This window comes from Zingiber officinale, chromosome 3A, assembly GCF_018446385.1.
Source record: "Zingiber officinale cultivar Zhangliang chromosome 3A, Zo_v1.1, whole genome shotgun sequence".
In the NCBI taxonomy this organism is placed as follows: Eukaryota; Viridiplantae; Streptophyta; class Magnoliopsida; order Zingiberales; family Zingiberaceae; genus Zingiber; species Zingiber officinale.
Genome location: NC_055990.1, coordinates 38,429,770 through 38,447,126, shown reverse-complemented (window position 1 = coordinate 38,447,126; position 17,357 = coordinate 38,429,770). Strand labels below are relative to the sequence as shown.

At 45.1% G+C, this 17,357-nt stretch overlaps 1 protein-coding gene and 1 long non-coding RNA gene across 2 annotated transcripts; one reads left to right on the top strand and one right to left on the bottom strand.

Moving 5' to 3' along the window:
* Nucleotides 1-11,344: 11,344 nt before the first annotated feature.
* On the bottom strand, nucleotides 11,345-13,693 carry LOC122051747. The gene is made up of 2 exons (XR_006131518.1): nucleotides 13,044-13,693; nucleotides 11,345-12,958 (listed from the first exon to the last, which is right to left on the bottom strand). It is a non-coding gene; the product is annotated as an uncharacterized LOC122051747 (long non-coding RNA).
* Nucleotides 12,085-14,181, top strand: LOC122051746 (probable trehalose-phosphate phosphatase 6). Its single transcript, XM_042613006.1, has 10 exons — nucleotides 12,085-12,360; nucleotides 12,440-12,580; nucleotides 12,687-12,758; nucleotides 12,838-12,927; nucleotides 13,004-13,057; nucleotides 13,146-13,247; nucleotides 13,363-13,440; nucleotides 13,530-13,599; nucleotides 13,687-13,850; nucleotides 13,955-14,181. The coding sequence occupies exons 1-10, from the start codon at nucleotides 12,085-12,087 to the stop codon at nucleotides 14,009-14,011; spliced, it is 1,104 nt and encodes a 367-aa protein (XP_042468940.1). The 3' UTR covers nucleotides 14,012-14,181.
* The last annotated feature ends 3,176 nt before the right edge of the window (nucleotides 14,182-17,357 follow it).

Here is a 17,357-nt window from a genome sequence, read left to right as displayed (position 1 = left end):
CTGTGGATTCGATATTTTTATTATTGACGACGAAACCGTACACTTGCGGTTGCGTAACAGAGCTCAAGAACTTCAAGATTTCTGGTGGAGCATCATCATCCCAGGGGCCTTCAATTGCCGAACTGCAGGCTAACCTGGCCCAAACCAATAAACTTCTGGAGGCTGAGCGGAAGACCTCTGCCGACCGGGCAATTATGCTGAGCCGGGTCAAGACACAGGTGAAGTCCCACGACCAAAAGATCGAGCTGGCCACAACAAGGAAGAACCGAGCCATAGCTGACATGGAGCTGAAGAATCAAGAGGCTCGGAATCTAGTTCAGAAGCTCAAGAATCTCGAGGACTGTATGGCCACCGAAAGGGACAGCCGCTCAGTTGCGGTGGCTTCTCTTAGGGGTCAGCTGAAATCCCTTGAAGAAGCTTTAGACGCTTCCTGCGCTGCCTTAAAGAAGCACCAGGAGGACGAACCGAGCTGCTTCGAGACCATGAAGCAGGAGTATCTCTGCTCAGAAAAATTCATGGACAAAGTTGTCCATCGTGTCATTCGGTCTTTCGAACTAGCTGTCACTGGGACGTTCAACCAGTTGAAGGCGAGTGGGCATCTCCCCGAGGCTTTGACGGACAGCGTCATTAACAGGCAATAGCTGAACGACTCGATGCCCGATGAAATTTTTGACTATCTTGAGTAAGGAGGGATTCTGTAACCCCAAGTTTTGAATGTTTGACTGCCGCTCGGCAGCGTTTAGTTTGTCATTAATGAAGTCATTTTGTAGTTATCAATGAAGCCTTTGACTATGTAGCCCCGAATGGGTGTCATACTCGCATTTTAATCATTGATAAATTCATCAGGGTCATACCTCTGGGTTTTAAGGTCACCGATCGACCCCAGGATTTATAGTCGCTGTTCGACTCTGGGGTTTATAGTCGCCACTCGACTCTGGGGTTTATAGTCGTCGCTCGACTTTGGGATTTATAATCATCGCTCGACTCTGGGGTTTAACATTCCCACTCGACGGTTTGGTGAAAACCGGAGTTTAACGTCGCCGCTCGACGATTTGGTAAAGACCGGAGTTTAACGTCGCCGCTCTATCATTTGACGTGCCGTTCGACACCTCTTTTGGAAATTCTTCCTACATTCAAGGAACATAGGGATACAGAGCTATATCAATTATTACATCGTGCACCTTTCACCCGGGTCGGTAGGGTTGAAGGTGGTTCGCGCTCCATGGATGTTCGAGTCGTCGCCCGTCCTCATCCTCTAAATAATAGGCGCCCGAGCAGAGCTTTTCCACGATCTTGAAGGGCCCGGCCCACAGAGCTTCCAGCTTGGCGACGTCGCCGACCGGCTTTACCTTCTTCCACACAAAGTCGCCAACTTGGAATGACATTGAGATCACCCTTCGATTATAGGTCTACTTCATCCTTTGTCGGTAGGCCATCAGTCGGGTGGTGGCCTTAGCACGTACCTCGTCTACCAAATCCAACTCCAAGAGCCTCCTCTCGGCGTTGTCCTCGATGTAATGCTGTATCCGATCGAACTCGATTCTGACCTCTACGGGGACGATCGCTTCGCTGCTGTACACCAAGTGAAAGGGGGTTGCTCATGTTCCTTCTTTGAGGGTCGTTCGGATCGCCCAGAGCACGATGGGGAGTTCATCCACCCAGCTATCTCCCATATGGTCGAGTTGCGCGCGTAGGATCCGCAAGATCTCTCGATTGGCGACTTCAGCCTGTCCATTACTCTGAGGGTATGCCACTGAGGTGAATGCCTGCTTAATGTCATACCCTTCGCACCATGCTTTGAGCCCTTGACCCATGAACTGCCTCCCGTTATCCAAGATGAGCCGACGCGGGATGCCAAACTGACAGATGATTTGCTTCCAGATGAACTTCTTGACTATCTGTTCGGTTATTCTGGCTAGTGGCTCAGATTCAACCCACTTCAAGAAATAATCGACCGCTACAAGTAGGCACCTCCACTGTCCTGTCTCCATTGGGAAGGGTCCCACGATGTCCATGCCCCACTAGTCGAACAGGCAAGATACCGTAGACGTCTTCATCTCCTCGGTCGACCGGTGCGAGAGGGTATGATACTTCTGACAGGACAGGCAGGTGGCGACCGTTTGAGCGGCGTCCTCCTGGAGGGTTGGCCAAAAGTATCCTGCAAGTAGAATCTTCCTGGCTAATGAGCGGTATCCCGGGTGTTCTCCACACGCTCCTTGGTGCACCTCTTGCAATATATAGTCGGCGTCCTCTGCTCCGATGCACTTAAGCAGAGGTCTGGAGAAGGCTTTTTTGTAGAGCTTATCTCCGATCAGTGTGAACCAACCTGCTCTTTTCCTCAGTAAGTTGGCCTCTTCCCGATAGAAGGGTGTAGCTCCCGATCGCAGAAACTCTACCAACACCGTCCTCCAGTCGCTTAGAAAGGTGAGCCCCCCATCCGATCAATGTGGGCCACCAGGGACACTTGCTCGATCGGCTGTGATATGATGATCGGAGATAGAGAGCTAGCCAGTTTGGCCAACTCATCCGCGACCTGGTTTTCTGCTCGAGGGATCTTCTGTATGACAACCTCCCGGAAGTTGGCCTTCAGCTTTTCAAAAGCCTCGGCATAGAGCTTGAGCTTTGTGTTACTTATCTCGAATGTCCCAATAAGCTGCTGAGCGGCTAATTGAGAATCCGAGTGGATGAGAACCTTGATGGCTTCGACATGCCGGGCGGCTTGCAGATCGACTATCAGCATCTCGTATTCAGCTTCATTATTTGTTGCCCTGTAGTCCAGCCGAACGGATAGTTGCATCCGTTCGTCCTGAGGTGAGATGAACAGTATTCCGATCCCGCTCCTCTGCCGAGTGGACGACCCATCCACATATATCTTCCAGATCGAGTTAGGCTTAGGATTCTTTACCTCCGTGACGAAATCCGCCAAGGACTGTGCTTTGATGGCCGTTCGGGGTTGATACTGGATGTCAAATTTGCTGATCTCTGTTGTCCATTTAATTAGCCGTCCTGACGCCTCTGGATTGAGAAGGACTCTCCCCAAAGGACTATTAGTCATCACAATGATAGTGTGCACGAGGAAATACGGACAGAGCCTCTGAACGGCGAGTACTAATGCGTAAGCGAGCTTCTCGAGACCAGTGTAGCGGGACTCAGTGTCTTTTAATATATGACTTAGGAAATTCATTGATTGTTTTTCGTCGTTTTGCTGGACTAGTGCCGAGCTGACAGCATGCTCGGTCGAGGACAGATAGATTCGGAGCGGCTCATCGGCGGTTGGCTTAGCCAGTACAGGCAATGAGTTCAGATACGCCTTGAGTTCCTCGAATGCCAGTCGTACTCCTCATCCCACTGAAATTTGGTGGTTTGGCGCAATATCTTGAAGAAGGGCAGGCTCCGATCGGATGATTTGGAGATGAACCGAGATAATGCAGTTATCCGACCGGTGAGACGCTGGGCTTCCTTCAGGTTTCAGGGGGGCGGCATATCCTGTAGCGCCTTCACCTTGCTAGGGTTTGCTTCGATTCCCCGTTCAGTAATGATGTAACCTATAACTCGCCCGCTCTTCGTGCCGAACAGACACTTGCTAGGATTCAGCTTTTATCCCATATGCCCTGAGTATCTGGCAGGTCTCCGCGATATCTATACAGAGGTCAGCAACTCGGAGGGACTTGATTAGTATGTCATCAACATATACTCTCATGTTGCGGCCGATCTGTCGTCGGAATACCTTGTTCATCAACCTCTGGTAGGTAGCGCCGACGTTCTTCAGTCCGAACGGCATGACGTTGTAGTAGTATGTTCCATTGACCGTGATGAAATTGACCTTCTCCTGATCTTCCCTGACGAGCGACACTTGATGGTACTCTTGATACGCATCCAACATGCATATTAGCTCACACCCGGCAGTGAAGTCTACCATCTAATCAATCTGAGGCAAGGGATAGAAGTCTTTTGGGTACGCTTTGTTGAGGTCCCGGAAGTCGATGTAGACTCGCCACTTATTGCTCAGCTTGGAGACCAGCACTACATTTGCAAGCTAGCTCGGGAATTGCACTTCCCGAATGTGGACGGCTTCCAACAGCTTCTCGATTTCCGCTCGGATAATTAAAATTTGTTCGACATTGAAGTCTCTTTTCCTTTGCTTTATCGGTCGAGCGCCCGGTCGGACATGCAACTCGTGCTGGGCGACGCTAGGGGAGATGCCTGGCAGTTCATGTGTCGACCATGCGAACGAGTGTCTGGCAGGGCTCCACGATATTTGTACAGAGGTCAGCAGCTCGGAGGGACTTGATTAGTATGTCATCAACATATACTCTCATGTTGCGGCCGATCTGTCGTCGGAATACCTTGTTCATCAACCTCTGGTAGGTAGCGCCGACGTTCTTCAGTCCGAATGGCATGACGTTGTAGTAGTATGTTCCATTGACCGTGATGAAATTGACCTTCTCCTGATCTTCCCTGACGAGCGACACTTGATGGTACTCTTGATACGCATCCAACATGCATATTAGCTCACACCCGGCAGTGAAGTCTACCATCTAATCAATCCGAGGCAAGGGATAGAAGTCTTTTGGGTACGCTTTGTTGAGGTCCCGGAAGTCGATGTAGACTCGCCACTTATTGCTCAGCTTGGAGACCAGCACTACATTTGCAAGCTAGCTCGGGAATTGCACTTCCCGAATGTGGACGGCTTCCAACAGCTTCTCGATTTCCGCTCGGATAATTAAAATTTGTTCGACATTGAAGTCTCTTTTCCTTTGCTTTACCGGTCGAGCGCCCGGTCGGACATGCAACTCGTGCTGGGCGACGCTCGGGGAGATGCCTGGCAGTTCATGCGTCGACCAAGCGAACACATCGTTGTTCTACTGGAGACAGGCGATTAGCTCGGCCTTCTGCTCGGTCCCCAGGTCGGACGCTATGAAAGTCGTCGCCTCCACTCGTTCGGGATGGATCTGCAGTTCCTCTTTGTCTTCATAGACTAGAGTAGGAGGCTTTTCAGTTATGGTGTTTACCTCTAGTCGGGGGGCTTTCCGACCGAACTTGGCCTCGGTCTTGATCATCTCCACATAGCAGCACCGAGCGGTCAATTGGTCCCCCTTGACTTCTCCTACCCAGTCTTCAACCGAGAACTTGATCTTCTGGCAGTACATTGATAATACTGCTTGGAACTCATTAAGGGTCGGTCGGTCCAGAATGACGTTGTACGCTGAGGTGACATCCACCACAATGATGTTCATGGTCCTAGTCCTCCTGAGTGGTTCTTCTCCTAACGAGATGGCCAGCTTGATCTGTCCGACCGGCAGAACCTCGTTGCCAGTGAACCTGTACAGCGGGGTCGTCATCGGCAATAACTCGGCTCGGTCGATTTGGAGCTGGTCGAATGCCTTCTTGAAAATGATGTTCACCGAGCTTCCTATGCCAACGAAAATCCTGTGAATGGTATATTTGGCTATTACCACTTGGATGATGAGGGCGTCATCATGGGGGATCTCCACTCCTTCGAGATCTTGGGGCCCTAAGTTGATCTCGGGCCCGCTCGCCTTCTCTTAGCTGCAGCCGATTGCATGAATCTCCAACCGCCGAGCGTATGACTTCCTAGCTCGGTTGGAGTCACCGCTGGTCCGCCAGCGATGATGTTTATCTCCCCCCCCCCCCCCCGGCGTTGCTCCTGTTCTCCTCTTCCCGGGCGGATGGATGATGTTGTTCGTGAGAGGCTTGGGCTGAGCCGGCACTTTACCTATGCTGATGCTGCTGTAGTGATCTTCGTCCATCATTCCACCGCTCGGCGGTTTGACGCTCATGCCGCCGATCCGGAGAGGGGGATCGACGACGATAGCTCCTTGGCACCGGTCAAGTGACCAACATAAACCCGTGATAGTCTCAGGTGTTGTACGATGCTAACTAATGGAAAGAGCAAAACATGGGTGTCCATAGCTTTCCTTTTGGCTTCGGCCGCGCGTAAACCACATGCTGAACGGTGTGTGCCCTTGTCTCCTGATGTGGCCGAACTCCTTCGGCCCTGGGGCCTCTTGGCGGCTGGTGGCTGCTTGGCCGTCTTTGCTCGGTCGACGCCGCTGGTTTGGAGGGCACTTCCTTCCTTCTTGCCGCTTGAGCTTCTTCCACGTTGATATATTTGTTGACCCTTTTCAACATTTGGTTGTAGTCTCACGGCGGCTTCCTAATGAGCAACAGGAAGAAATCTCCTTCGACGAGCCCCTGAGTGAAGGCATTCATCATGGTCTCGGATGAGACCGAATGGATGTCCATGGTGACCTGGTTGAAGCGCTGAATGTATGCTCGGAGGGATTCTCTGGGCTCTTGCTTCATTGAAAACAAATTGACGCTTATCTTCTGGTAGTGTTGGCTGCTCGCGAAGTGGTGGAGGAAAGCTATCTAGAAGACTTTGAAGCTTCGGATTGATCCGTCCGGCAGTCGTCGAAACCAACGTTGAGTCGAGTCGGAGAGGGTGGTGAGGAAGACTCGGCACTTGACTCCATCTGTATACTGATGTAGGGTAGTGACGTTATCGAACTTACCAAAATGGTCGTCCGGGTCGGTCGACCCGCTATATTCTCCGATCGCCAAGGGAGCGTAGTGCCTTGGCAGGGGATCTTGCAGAATCTCGTCGGAGAACTGCCTGTTGATCCGCTCGGGCGAGGCGTTGCCTCGGGGCGCCTTGCCTTTCCGCGCGTCCCAAACGGGAGCTTCATCTGATGAAGATCCCCGATCCTGGTTTGCTTGAGCGATTTCGGAGGGCGTTTGAAATAAAGCCCGGTAGAACAGTATCGAAGTGGGCGACGCTTCTCCCTGTGTGCCGGTCGGCCCTCTGTTTATCCCCAGATGGAGAGCTGTTTCGGTCGGTCCTCGTGCGCCGCTCGACCCCCGGATGCTGATGTTGCTTGCTGGGCCAGCCGATTGGGTAGCGCCTTTTGCTGCTGTTGCTTGACTATTTTTGCCGCTCGTGCCTGGATGAGCGCGTCGAGCTCCTCTTGAGTGAGCATCACAGTGTGTAATCGTTTAGCTTCTTCCATCTTCTCGGTCGGATTCAGGTGCGTTCCCACAGACGGCGCTAAATTTGATCCTGTCCGAGAGTCGAGACGATGAACACTGCGGACGTGGCGCTCCTGCTGACTCTGTGTGGATCTTCGAAGGACGTGGACCTACAACCTCAAGACGTCAGTGCCGAGCCGGGGAGGGGTTCCCCGGCGATGGCCCTTCGACGCTCAAGTCAAACACCGGCGATGTAGAAACAACGAGGAAATAAATGACAGAGTAACTGTAGCTACAGTGGAGATTCTCCATACCTTCGATGAAGCTTGGGGCTCCTTATATAGGACCCCGGGAGCATGCGTGCACACTTCTTTATGCGTGCATATTTTTCAAAGCATTCCCTGAAAGGACATGTCAGAAAAAGTACTTCTGACATCATACCTCAATAACCCGAGCATATCCTGACAAGACAGTGGAAACTTCCATCGTACGATTCTCTGTCTGATCGTGCCGCCGACTATGCTGTCTGTCGACGACACGGGTCTCAAGGAGATATCAGTCGATCCTACTTTTGTCTGTTAGTGGGCCGAGTGGGTGGGCCGCTCGGCCTGCTTTTGTCTGCTAGTGGGCTGAGCGGATGACCACTCGGCTACTTCCGCTGTTTGGGCTGAACGGGGCGACCACTCGACTACTTCCATTATCTAGGCTTGTTGGGTCGTGTTTCTGCTTCGCTGGCTGTGATATGATCTTTGGCCGATCGGGATGTCCGCTCGGCACATGCGCATCCGCTCGGCACGTGACCTACCGGTCGGCGCCTGCTTTGGTGATACTGGGTCTTTGAGCGTTAGAGGCTCGGTGCGAGATCGAGCTGTGATAACGTCGGACCGGCCATTCCTTAGTCCGATCGGCTAATGGGTCGCCCGGTCGGACGCTAGCCTGGAGACGTTGACCGTTTTGATTTTGACCTTCCACATGGTGCTAATCTCCTGCAGGACGGGGCCCACCTTACCACTTGATTAGAACCCAAATGGGATTAAAAATAGGATGATATAGTTTCAATAGTATTTTGTAGTCATATATTCAAATGAACAATTAAGCTGGTCAAAATTCAAAACTCATAAAAAATATTCTAAAATTTGACTTGTAAATTGTCTTTTGAATTTATCCGGAGACCAACTATCTCAATTATTTCATGAGCTCGAGCGATTAAAAGATTCATTCAAAATTTCTAATTTAATCGACTTCCTTGGTCCACTTGATCCATCAAACTTGACTTGTTCATTTGGTGTACCTAACCTAATTCATCAAGCTTCTTAGCTTATCCAATTTGATTAATTTGCTTGATTTACTCATTTTGTTTGTATCTATTAGTCAATCTAGATCCAACTCATTAGATCAATTACCGTAGGAGCAAGCAATCAATAAAAACATGAAAATAATGAAGTCAAATTATTATTTAGAATAAGAAAATACAACTTTAGAGAGAGTGATTATACAATCATAAGTTTACTTTTTTTCTTATTTAACTATATTAATTATTAGTATCAATATTAGTTGAACCAGCTAATCAACTAGTAGCATTGAAGCTTTACGACCGCCCCAGGGCAAGAGACAAGATTGTTTTTCATACAATACAATGTGAGTTTGAATTTCACATTGAGCATACTTCCAAATGTCTGCCGACTTCCAACTACTGCCTACCAGGAACACGTGAAGCTTTACAACCATGTTATTAAAGAATTGTTGATAATAAGGTGCAAAGGGGCCATGCATGAATGCCATGCCCCTCATGATATGAGCTCAAAAGGAGTAAATTAAGCTGGATAAGGAGCCATTAATAAAGCCAATCATCCAAACCATATATTCATCTCTTTCTAATCCTTCATGTAAGACCATAAACTCGCAAGATAAAGCACACTGCACCTTTCTACATTGCTCACTTTTTATAACAATGCTATCCTCTTATCCACTCCTCTAACCCTTAATTAACTTTGATCAACATATATTTTGAAACTCGAAACATGAACTAGCCGAAAACATCAATACCAAACAAATAGAATGCCGACCCTAATAATCAACCATACATTTTGGAAACCGAATTAGCTAGACCGATGTACATGCATATGCTTTATTTCCTTAACTCGAAGTGTTAGATATCTGGCTGGTGCTTTGGCAAATGGCTATGGTGGAACTCCACTAAGACGGAAAGGCAAAAAGGCTGGGTAGTCCTCGTCGATTCCATCTTATAGTGATAGAAAAGGAAGTCGATAGATAACGAATTATAATCGAAAAAAGTGAGCAAGGATAGAAAGAAAGTGATGACAATGTGAAGGTGTTGGGGATGCTTCCAAATGAATAAAGGGGGAAGAAGGGTTGCCTGCTTATATTAGTGCCCAAATCTGATTTGATTCAGAGTATTTGAGCATAACTGATAAAAAGGCTACTGTCGTAGCTTGCGTGGAGCCAGCAGGTGGATATAATTGGGCTCATGGTAGATTTATGGTGGGGCCCGATGAATGCAACTTATGTGTGACAGTTGATGGTGTGAATATTCCATTTGTAGGTGGACGAGAACTAATTTATAGAAAAAAGACAAACAATAATAATAATAATAATAATAATAATAATAATAATAATAATAATTATTATTATTATAATAAGGTGCCTCATCAAATATTTTATTTTATTCTTAAAATATCTTTAATTTCATGATGAAAGTTTAGAATTTATTGTTTAGTTTGATTAAAGTAAAATTGAAGATTTTCTATACTAAAGTTAAATTTTAAATCTTCTTATGAATATTAAATTATGAATATTATTATATTAAAATATTCTTTATCAACTTGGTCAAAATCATTTTAAATTAATCAAAATTCCTTTAAAATATTTGTACAATTTATTAAGTAGTTACTACAATACTATACATTGTACCAACTATAGAATAATTTCTACACGTTATATATATGTGGCAACATATATATAACGTGTAGAAATTATTTTATAATCATAGTTGTTACAATAACTCTAAAAATAATAAAGAACAATATTGTAATAATTATTCAGTAGTTATTTGATGTAGAAGGATCCCAATATCCTTCAAAAATTCTTTCTTTTTTTTTTTATAGGATTTTAGGTCTATATAAGTGTCTTGTTAGTTGATGTTTAGGATGAAATTTTTTTATTTAATAATATTTTTGATAGTGCTATTTATTTTTCTATTTACGGTTAATCTTCCGAATCAACAAATTTTAAAAGATTATTTTCGGTATTCATCTTCTTCAAACTAATAAAATCAATACATGTAGGATAATTATTATCCTATCTGATATCACTACTGTATATTATAGTAATTACAGGTAAATACTATAATAATGTTAGAATAAAGTATATTATGGAAATAGAACATCTAATGTGACACTCTTTTGATTTTTTAAATGGACATCCATCTAATATTTCTTTTAATTTGGAGTAAAATAAGTCTAAATTTCTAATTCTTTGAAGTATCAGGAAGAGAAATTTACAAATTCATCGACTTAAGTAATCTAATATTTTAGTAGAGAAATCAATTAGTATTTAGATGAATAATTGATTCTGTACCTCATATATTATTAATTAGATATATGAATATTATCTAATAAGATAGATTTAAATTAATTATATATTACCTATAATTTCAACCACTATCACGCTTTGCAACTTTAATAAAATAACACATAATCACTCAAATCATTTTGAGGAAAAAACAAACAGAGAGAGTTGTTCTCTAATATATTATTCTATTTCGAGAGCAAAAAGAAAGAAGAAAAAATGAGTTTAAAGAGGAAGGGTGATAAAGTAGTGTCTATTTATTTGATCAATAATTGGACAAGCAAAAATGGCCTAACAATGGCCTAACAGCCGATAGTGGTCTAACGAAGGAGAAAGGATATGTAAAAAAAAAATATTTCTTCAATATTTTTGTTTATTAAATTTGGAAAAGCAATGACCTTGGTTTGTGTTGGAGGATGAAATTTAACGACAATCAAACTAATAAAAGCGTTCCAACAATGGTAACAAAAAGGAGAATTACATTCACCCCAAACACTCCTCACTGGCAAAAATCTTCTAACAAAAAGAAGGATTTCATTCAATGAGATAGTTGGTCGCTTGTGTTGATCAATTTTGGAATATCTATCTTTGATTCTTTCAATGTTGGCTTCTTTAGTTCGAAATAAACACAACCTTTGGCAGCTTAGAGAGCTCATGACCTTTCTCAAGTTCAAATAGTCTTCAAACTTCTTCCCTTTCGGTTGGATTCTTATACTCTCTGTTTTTCTTTGGCTCACCGAATCTCACATATTAAAAACATGGGCAATCAACTCCAAAAAGCTGATAATTATAGTTCCCGATTAGTTTATTCTTCCAAAAGTAATCAACACATATTCCATAAAGAAAATACAATATAAGCAAGAACTCGATTCTGTCCAACACTAATTCAATCCAAATACAATTTGCCATTTATATGTGGAGCAACTTGCTTGATGCCGCGCGTATTGAAGCCCTAAAACAATTCAATCTCAATTAAACCATGTAACATTGGTAATGTGGTTCTTTGTTGATAAACTAAAACTGTCTTGGAAGATTTGAAGGAAGAATAAAAAAAGAAGAGCTATTTAATTAATAGATACCCTAAACGCAGGGTTAAATGTTAATGATTCATTAATTATTTGGATGCGTATTAATAATTAATTATTAGAGGCTTCTTGGATTTATTGCCTCCGACCGTCAACACGTGAGCACAGCGCGCTCGTGCGCTGCGTCCGCCGCCACGTCGACGGGTTTGGACCGGTGAGGGGCCCGCCCGAGCTCTACTCCGTTCCAGGCTTCCAGCTCGGGCGGGACCCACCCTTCCTTGTCCTCTTGCTCCCTCCGCCACCCATAAATCCACCGCCCCCGCGACACCTCCTCCATCGCTAACTCCCGATCTCAACTACCCGCACCGCTTTACCGAGTCGAGGAATCCTCGGAGCTCCTATTTTTGGTCGACCGGGACGAGGAAAAGAAATCCGATCTTTGCTCTTCTTCTCTGACATTTTCGCCCCGGTTTCTGTTAAAATGACGAGCCAGAACATGTTGGTGCCTGAGGCGATGCCGGGGATCGCAACGCCGGCGAACTCGCCGGCCGCGGTGCCGTACCCGCCGCCGCGCAGCGGCGGCGGCGGCGCGTCGATCAGGAAGAAGCATTATTCTTCCATCGAGCTCAGCGGAGGGCGGGCTAACGGGTGGGTGGAGTCGATGAAGGCTTCCTCTCCGACCCACGCGAAGGCGGCCGCCGCCCTGGCTGCAGCGCCCGCCGACGAGCTCGAGATCCCCGAATACTCCGCGTGGATAGTAAGTCGCCGTTATCTCAAACGATCAAAAAGCTCGAATCTTTCCAGTTCTGACGCGTAATTGCATTTGCTTGGAGCAGATTCAGCATCCCTCGGCTTTGAGCAAGTTTGAGCAGATCATGAACGCCACGAAGGGGAAACAAATCGTGATGTTCTTGGACTACGACGGAACTCTCTCCCCCATCGTCGACGATCCCGACTCCGCCTTCATGTCCGAAGCGGTGAGCTTCCCCTGCATTCATTCATGAAATCAATGCTAGAAAGAAAGAAAAAAAAAAGAGGCAAAAGATGGGATTTTGATCGCCTGTTTGCAATCTCTGTGCTCAGATGAGAGCGGCGGTGAAGGAGGTCGCACGGTGCTTCCCGACAGCAATTGTGAGCGGGCGCTGCAGGAGCAAAGTAGCCAGCAATTTCTTGACACTTCGCCTGCTTGTTCTGCTACTCAACTACTAAATTCTAATGCATGCATCAATTTCAGGTATATGATTTTGTAAAATTAACCGAGTTATTCTACGCTGGAAGCCATGGCATGGACATCAAAGTTCCCAAAGGAACCAAATACACCAAGGTAGTACTTTTCCCTCCAAATAAAGCCTTTCCTGCACATAAAATTTAGCTCAGCTCCATTTCATTCTGTGTTTCAGAAAAAAGATGTTATCCTTCAACCTGCAAGTGAGTTCCTACCTGCAATGAATGAGGTTGGTTCTTCAATTTCCACTTTTTTTTTTTCCTTGAAACTTTTCATGATACTAATTAATACACACTGAATCATTTCCCTTTAATCAGGTTCACAAAAAGTTACTGGAGAAGACCAAGCCCATTCCTGGTGCCAAGGTGGAGAACAACAAGTTTTGTGTATCTGTCCACTTCAGATGTGTGGAAGAAAAGGTCAGCAAAGTGATCTTACATAGTTATACTTCGCCCTCCATGCATATAAATTATAATAACAATGTCTTCTCCTTCATTAGTTGCTCATGCTCTATTATGCAAATTCTTTATGCAGCATTGGGGTTTGCTAGTGGAGCAGGTGTGCCTAGTGTTAAAGGAATACCCCAAGTTAAGGATTACTCAAGGGAGAAAGGTGGCACTTTTAGTCACACTAATTTTCCTTCTTAAGCATGGATTTAGCTTGTGCTAATTATTTTTGCTATGATTTATCCGATGAAGTAGGTATTGGAGATTCGCCCCACCATTAAATGGGACAAGGGGAAGGCCTTGGAGTTCCTATTAGAATCTCTTGGTAAGGCCAAGGAATTGAATGCCTGAACATACATTGCATTGAACAAAAACAAGGTCAACAAGTTGAATTACTTGTAATGGTTGTCAGGGTTTGCTGACTGCAAAAACGTTGTGCCTGTTTATATCGGTGACGATCGCACGGACGAGGATGCTTTTAAGGTCTTGTGTGAGAGAGGACAAGGAATTGGAATCCTGGTTTCAGAGTTCCCAAAGGAGACAAAGGCTTCATATTCCCTCAGAGAGCCTTCTGAGGTGAGCTGATGGACTGGCTACTAGTTTGATCAAAAAATGGAGTTTGTGTGCTAACTTAAAGTTTGACTTGATCTAAAACTAAGTTTTTTATTAATTTGATGAAGGTTATGGACTTCCTACTTCGGCTGGTGGAATGGAAACGCGTTTCTGGAGCTAAGTAGGAATGAAGAAGCAATATTTGCCTGCATTCACTCCCCTTGTATATTAAACAAAGGGGTAGCTGAATTAACCTGTTTTTGTTTCCTAGATAACCTTTGTCAACTTTTAAGCACCACAAAAATGAGACTTCTTGCCTAATTTGTAAGAGGAACACAAGTACACTTGGGAGGAATGTGAACCTTTTTCTTTCAGGGATGGATAAATAGAAAAGAAAAGATGTTACACAGAGAAAAAAACAGTAAATCTACATTCATTTCTAAGAATTTACAATACTAGAGATGTTTTATGGAGGAAAAAAATAATTCAGCAAGTGAAAAGTTGGTCATCTTGTGCAAGTAAATCCAGCAATCATTTCGAAGACTGATTAGAAATGCAATTGTACAGCAATAGATCTTTAATCCATAAAAACAGAATCCACTCCATTTGTTTAAATTAGTCCTTGTTATAGGAGAATGACCAGCACCAGGCTAGGATGAAAAAGGTTGAAGGGTAATACCTAAAGAGTTTCAGTTGCTGCTGACATAGTTTCAGCAGAAATTATGGAAAGTTTATATGAAACAAATGAGCTTGTGGAAGATTCAGAAAATTCAAACAGGGAAAAACTTGACCGATGCCACAGAACTGCATTTTTTTTTTTAAAAAAAATTATGAACTTGTGGAATACTCAGAAATTGCTTAGTTAAAACAATAATGAGAAGTAAGTAAACCTTATAGGATAAATTTCCTAGATCAAGTAGGAATTGCTAACTTCTTATGCAACAACAAGCCATGTAGACCAACTATTTGGGAATGTCTACATATCTTACAGGATTGAAGTTTCATGTCAGTTATCGTCAGTAATGCTAGGACCGTTAAGCTAAAAAATTGATTTTTATGCTCGCCTAAAGAAGTCTTGGTTTTATGCTGATGAATACAGAGAAATATCGCTACAATTCTGATAAAGAGAATCGATATCTAGGTTTTAATTTCTAAAGCATGATCCAGAGTTGGGTTTTCCCAAAACACAGCTTTTAGGTTAAACACACGGGCATATCATTTATGTTATCCTATCCCGATCGGGGAAGCAGACGAAGGGCACTGAGGAAGAACGAGGCTGGAAAACAACAGCTCGGAATCATGATTAGCGATTTATCAAGGTTGGATACTACACAAGGACTAAGAACTTCGTTACCAGATTGGATTCAGCAGTAGCCGTCGGAGGCGGAGGAAAGGAAGACGAGGAGGAAGCAGCTGCGCGCGAAATACCGCCCACAGGGAGATGGCGGTCGGCGACGAGGCGAGGCCAGGGAAGGAAGCAACGTCGCGAGGAGAGGACGCAGCCGAAACTTACCACCGGCGTACTCGCCATTCTCTCTCGCTCGTTCGCTCCGGTGAGAACCCTGGCCCATTGACGCCTATGCATGATGGGTTCCCATCAATTAGGCCTAAAGGCACAAATGCCAATACCTGATCACCCTAAATTAGGGATGGTAATGGTCTTGAGGTAAGATTTTAGAGCACGGATTGGTCCAAGTTTATAGATTAATCTATTTTTGATGGACCTATCATTTAAGGATTCATCATCATAGTTCATCAATCATGATCAATAAATTATCTTTTTGTCCATAATTTATAGGAGCATAGATCTCCTGGACCACTTTTTTATGGTCCAAGAGATGTTACTCGTATTTGCGATCGGATTGTGGCCATAATTCGGTCGTAAATTGTTGCAATCTCTTCCTAGGTTTATTGTCCCCATCGAGTTATAGTTTTTGTTCGGAGCGGGCAGCCGGAGGCCGCCCGGAGGCCTCCGGTGGTGAATAAGTAGCCAGGCTACTGAGCACCGAGTGAGGGTGTCCTTCGGGCGGCCTCCGACCGCTCGCTCCGAACAAAAACTATAACCTGATGGGGACGATGAACCCAGAAAGGGATCACAACAATTTGCGACCGGATCATGACCACGATCTGGCTGCAAATATGAGTGGCATATCCCCTGGACTACAAAAAGTGGTCCAGGAAATCCTGCCTCAATTTATGGACCAAAAGATCCCATTTATAGATTTTATGGGAACGGATCCTTTGGACCGTTTGTCTTGGTCCACTCCTGGACCAAGACAGATGGATTGTTAGGATTTGATGACTCTACCTTTTTAATAGGTGGGGATCATCAAATTGGGGATCATCAAATTCCACCAAGGATGTCCTCGCATTTGCAGTCTAGTAAATCCATCATGAAATTTTACATTCTTCATCTCATACCGATTGGATACCAGATCAGATATTTTTTTATGATAATAATTTTTAATATTAAAATTAACATTATATATATATATATAATTAAAAAAAATTAAACATCTATATAAAATACTTTTAATAAAAAAACAATTATATATATATATATATATATATATATATATATATATATATATATATATATATATATATATATATATATATACGATTTTGTTAAAGTACGAACATGCACATGCGGACTTGTCCGCGAGCCACACATGCAATTTGATATTTAATTTATTTTTTATATTTTTACCATCATCATTCTCGTTGCTCTGTGCCGATTGTGCCAGCACCCTCGCCTCTGGCCAGCCGGCCACCACCCATCGATCGCCCTGCCTCCGGCCTCCCGCCACCCGCCGACCACCCAGCGGCCACCCGCCGACAACAAGAATCCCGGCCGAAATCCTACCACAATAGCGGTCGCTAGCATGGTGGTCGGTTCGCAGCCGGATTTCGGCCGGATTTCGGTTGCTATCCTGCTGCGAACCGACGGGGTCTGGCAGCGACCGGATTCCGGCCGAGATGGCGCCTGATTCCGGCCGCGACAAGAATAAATGGACCGGATTCATGTTATAGTTTGGACGCGATGGCGCCGGAATCCGGACGCGATGGCGCCGGAATCCGGTCGCTTTGGCACCGGAATCCGGTCGCTATGGCACCGGAATCCGGTCGCTAAGGTGTCGGAATCCAATCGCTTGCCCAACACGGCCGCGACAGCGTTGGATTTATGCCGCGATCCCCGACGGGTTCACCCCATGGCCTATAGTGTAGGTGGGTCCAAGCGGCCGGAGGCCGCCGGCGATGGGAAGATGGCCGGCGGCCGGGTGAGGACGGGTGGGTGGCGGTGGGCGATGTGCGGGTGGCCGACCGCGAGGCGCTGTGACGAGGCGCGGCGAGAACGAAGAAGCAGGAGAGAGAAAAAAAAAGGAAAAGTTGCATTTAAAAAATTAAAATGAAAATGACATGGCAAAGTCCGTAGCAATCCGTAGGAAATAGTCCGTAGCATAACAATTCTCATATACAGCAAAATTATGCTACGTATCACACTGTCCATGATTATGCGGTGCACAACTT

Bases quoted from the DNA above. Each gene is read 5' to 3' on its own strand.
- LOC122051746 (XM_042613006.1), top strand. From the start codon at position 12,085: ATGACGAGCCAGAACATGTTGGTGCCTGAGGCGATGCCGGGGATCGCA. The intron at 13,058-13,145 runs GTTGGTTCTTCA...CCCTTTAATCAG, and splicing joins TCCTACCTGCAATGAATGAG to GTTCACAAAAAGTTACTGGA. The intron at 13,441-13,529 runs GTGGCACTTTTA...CCGATGAAGTAG, and splicing joins GGATTACTCAAGGGAGAAAG to GTATTGGAGATTCGCCCCAC.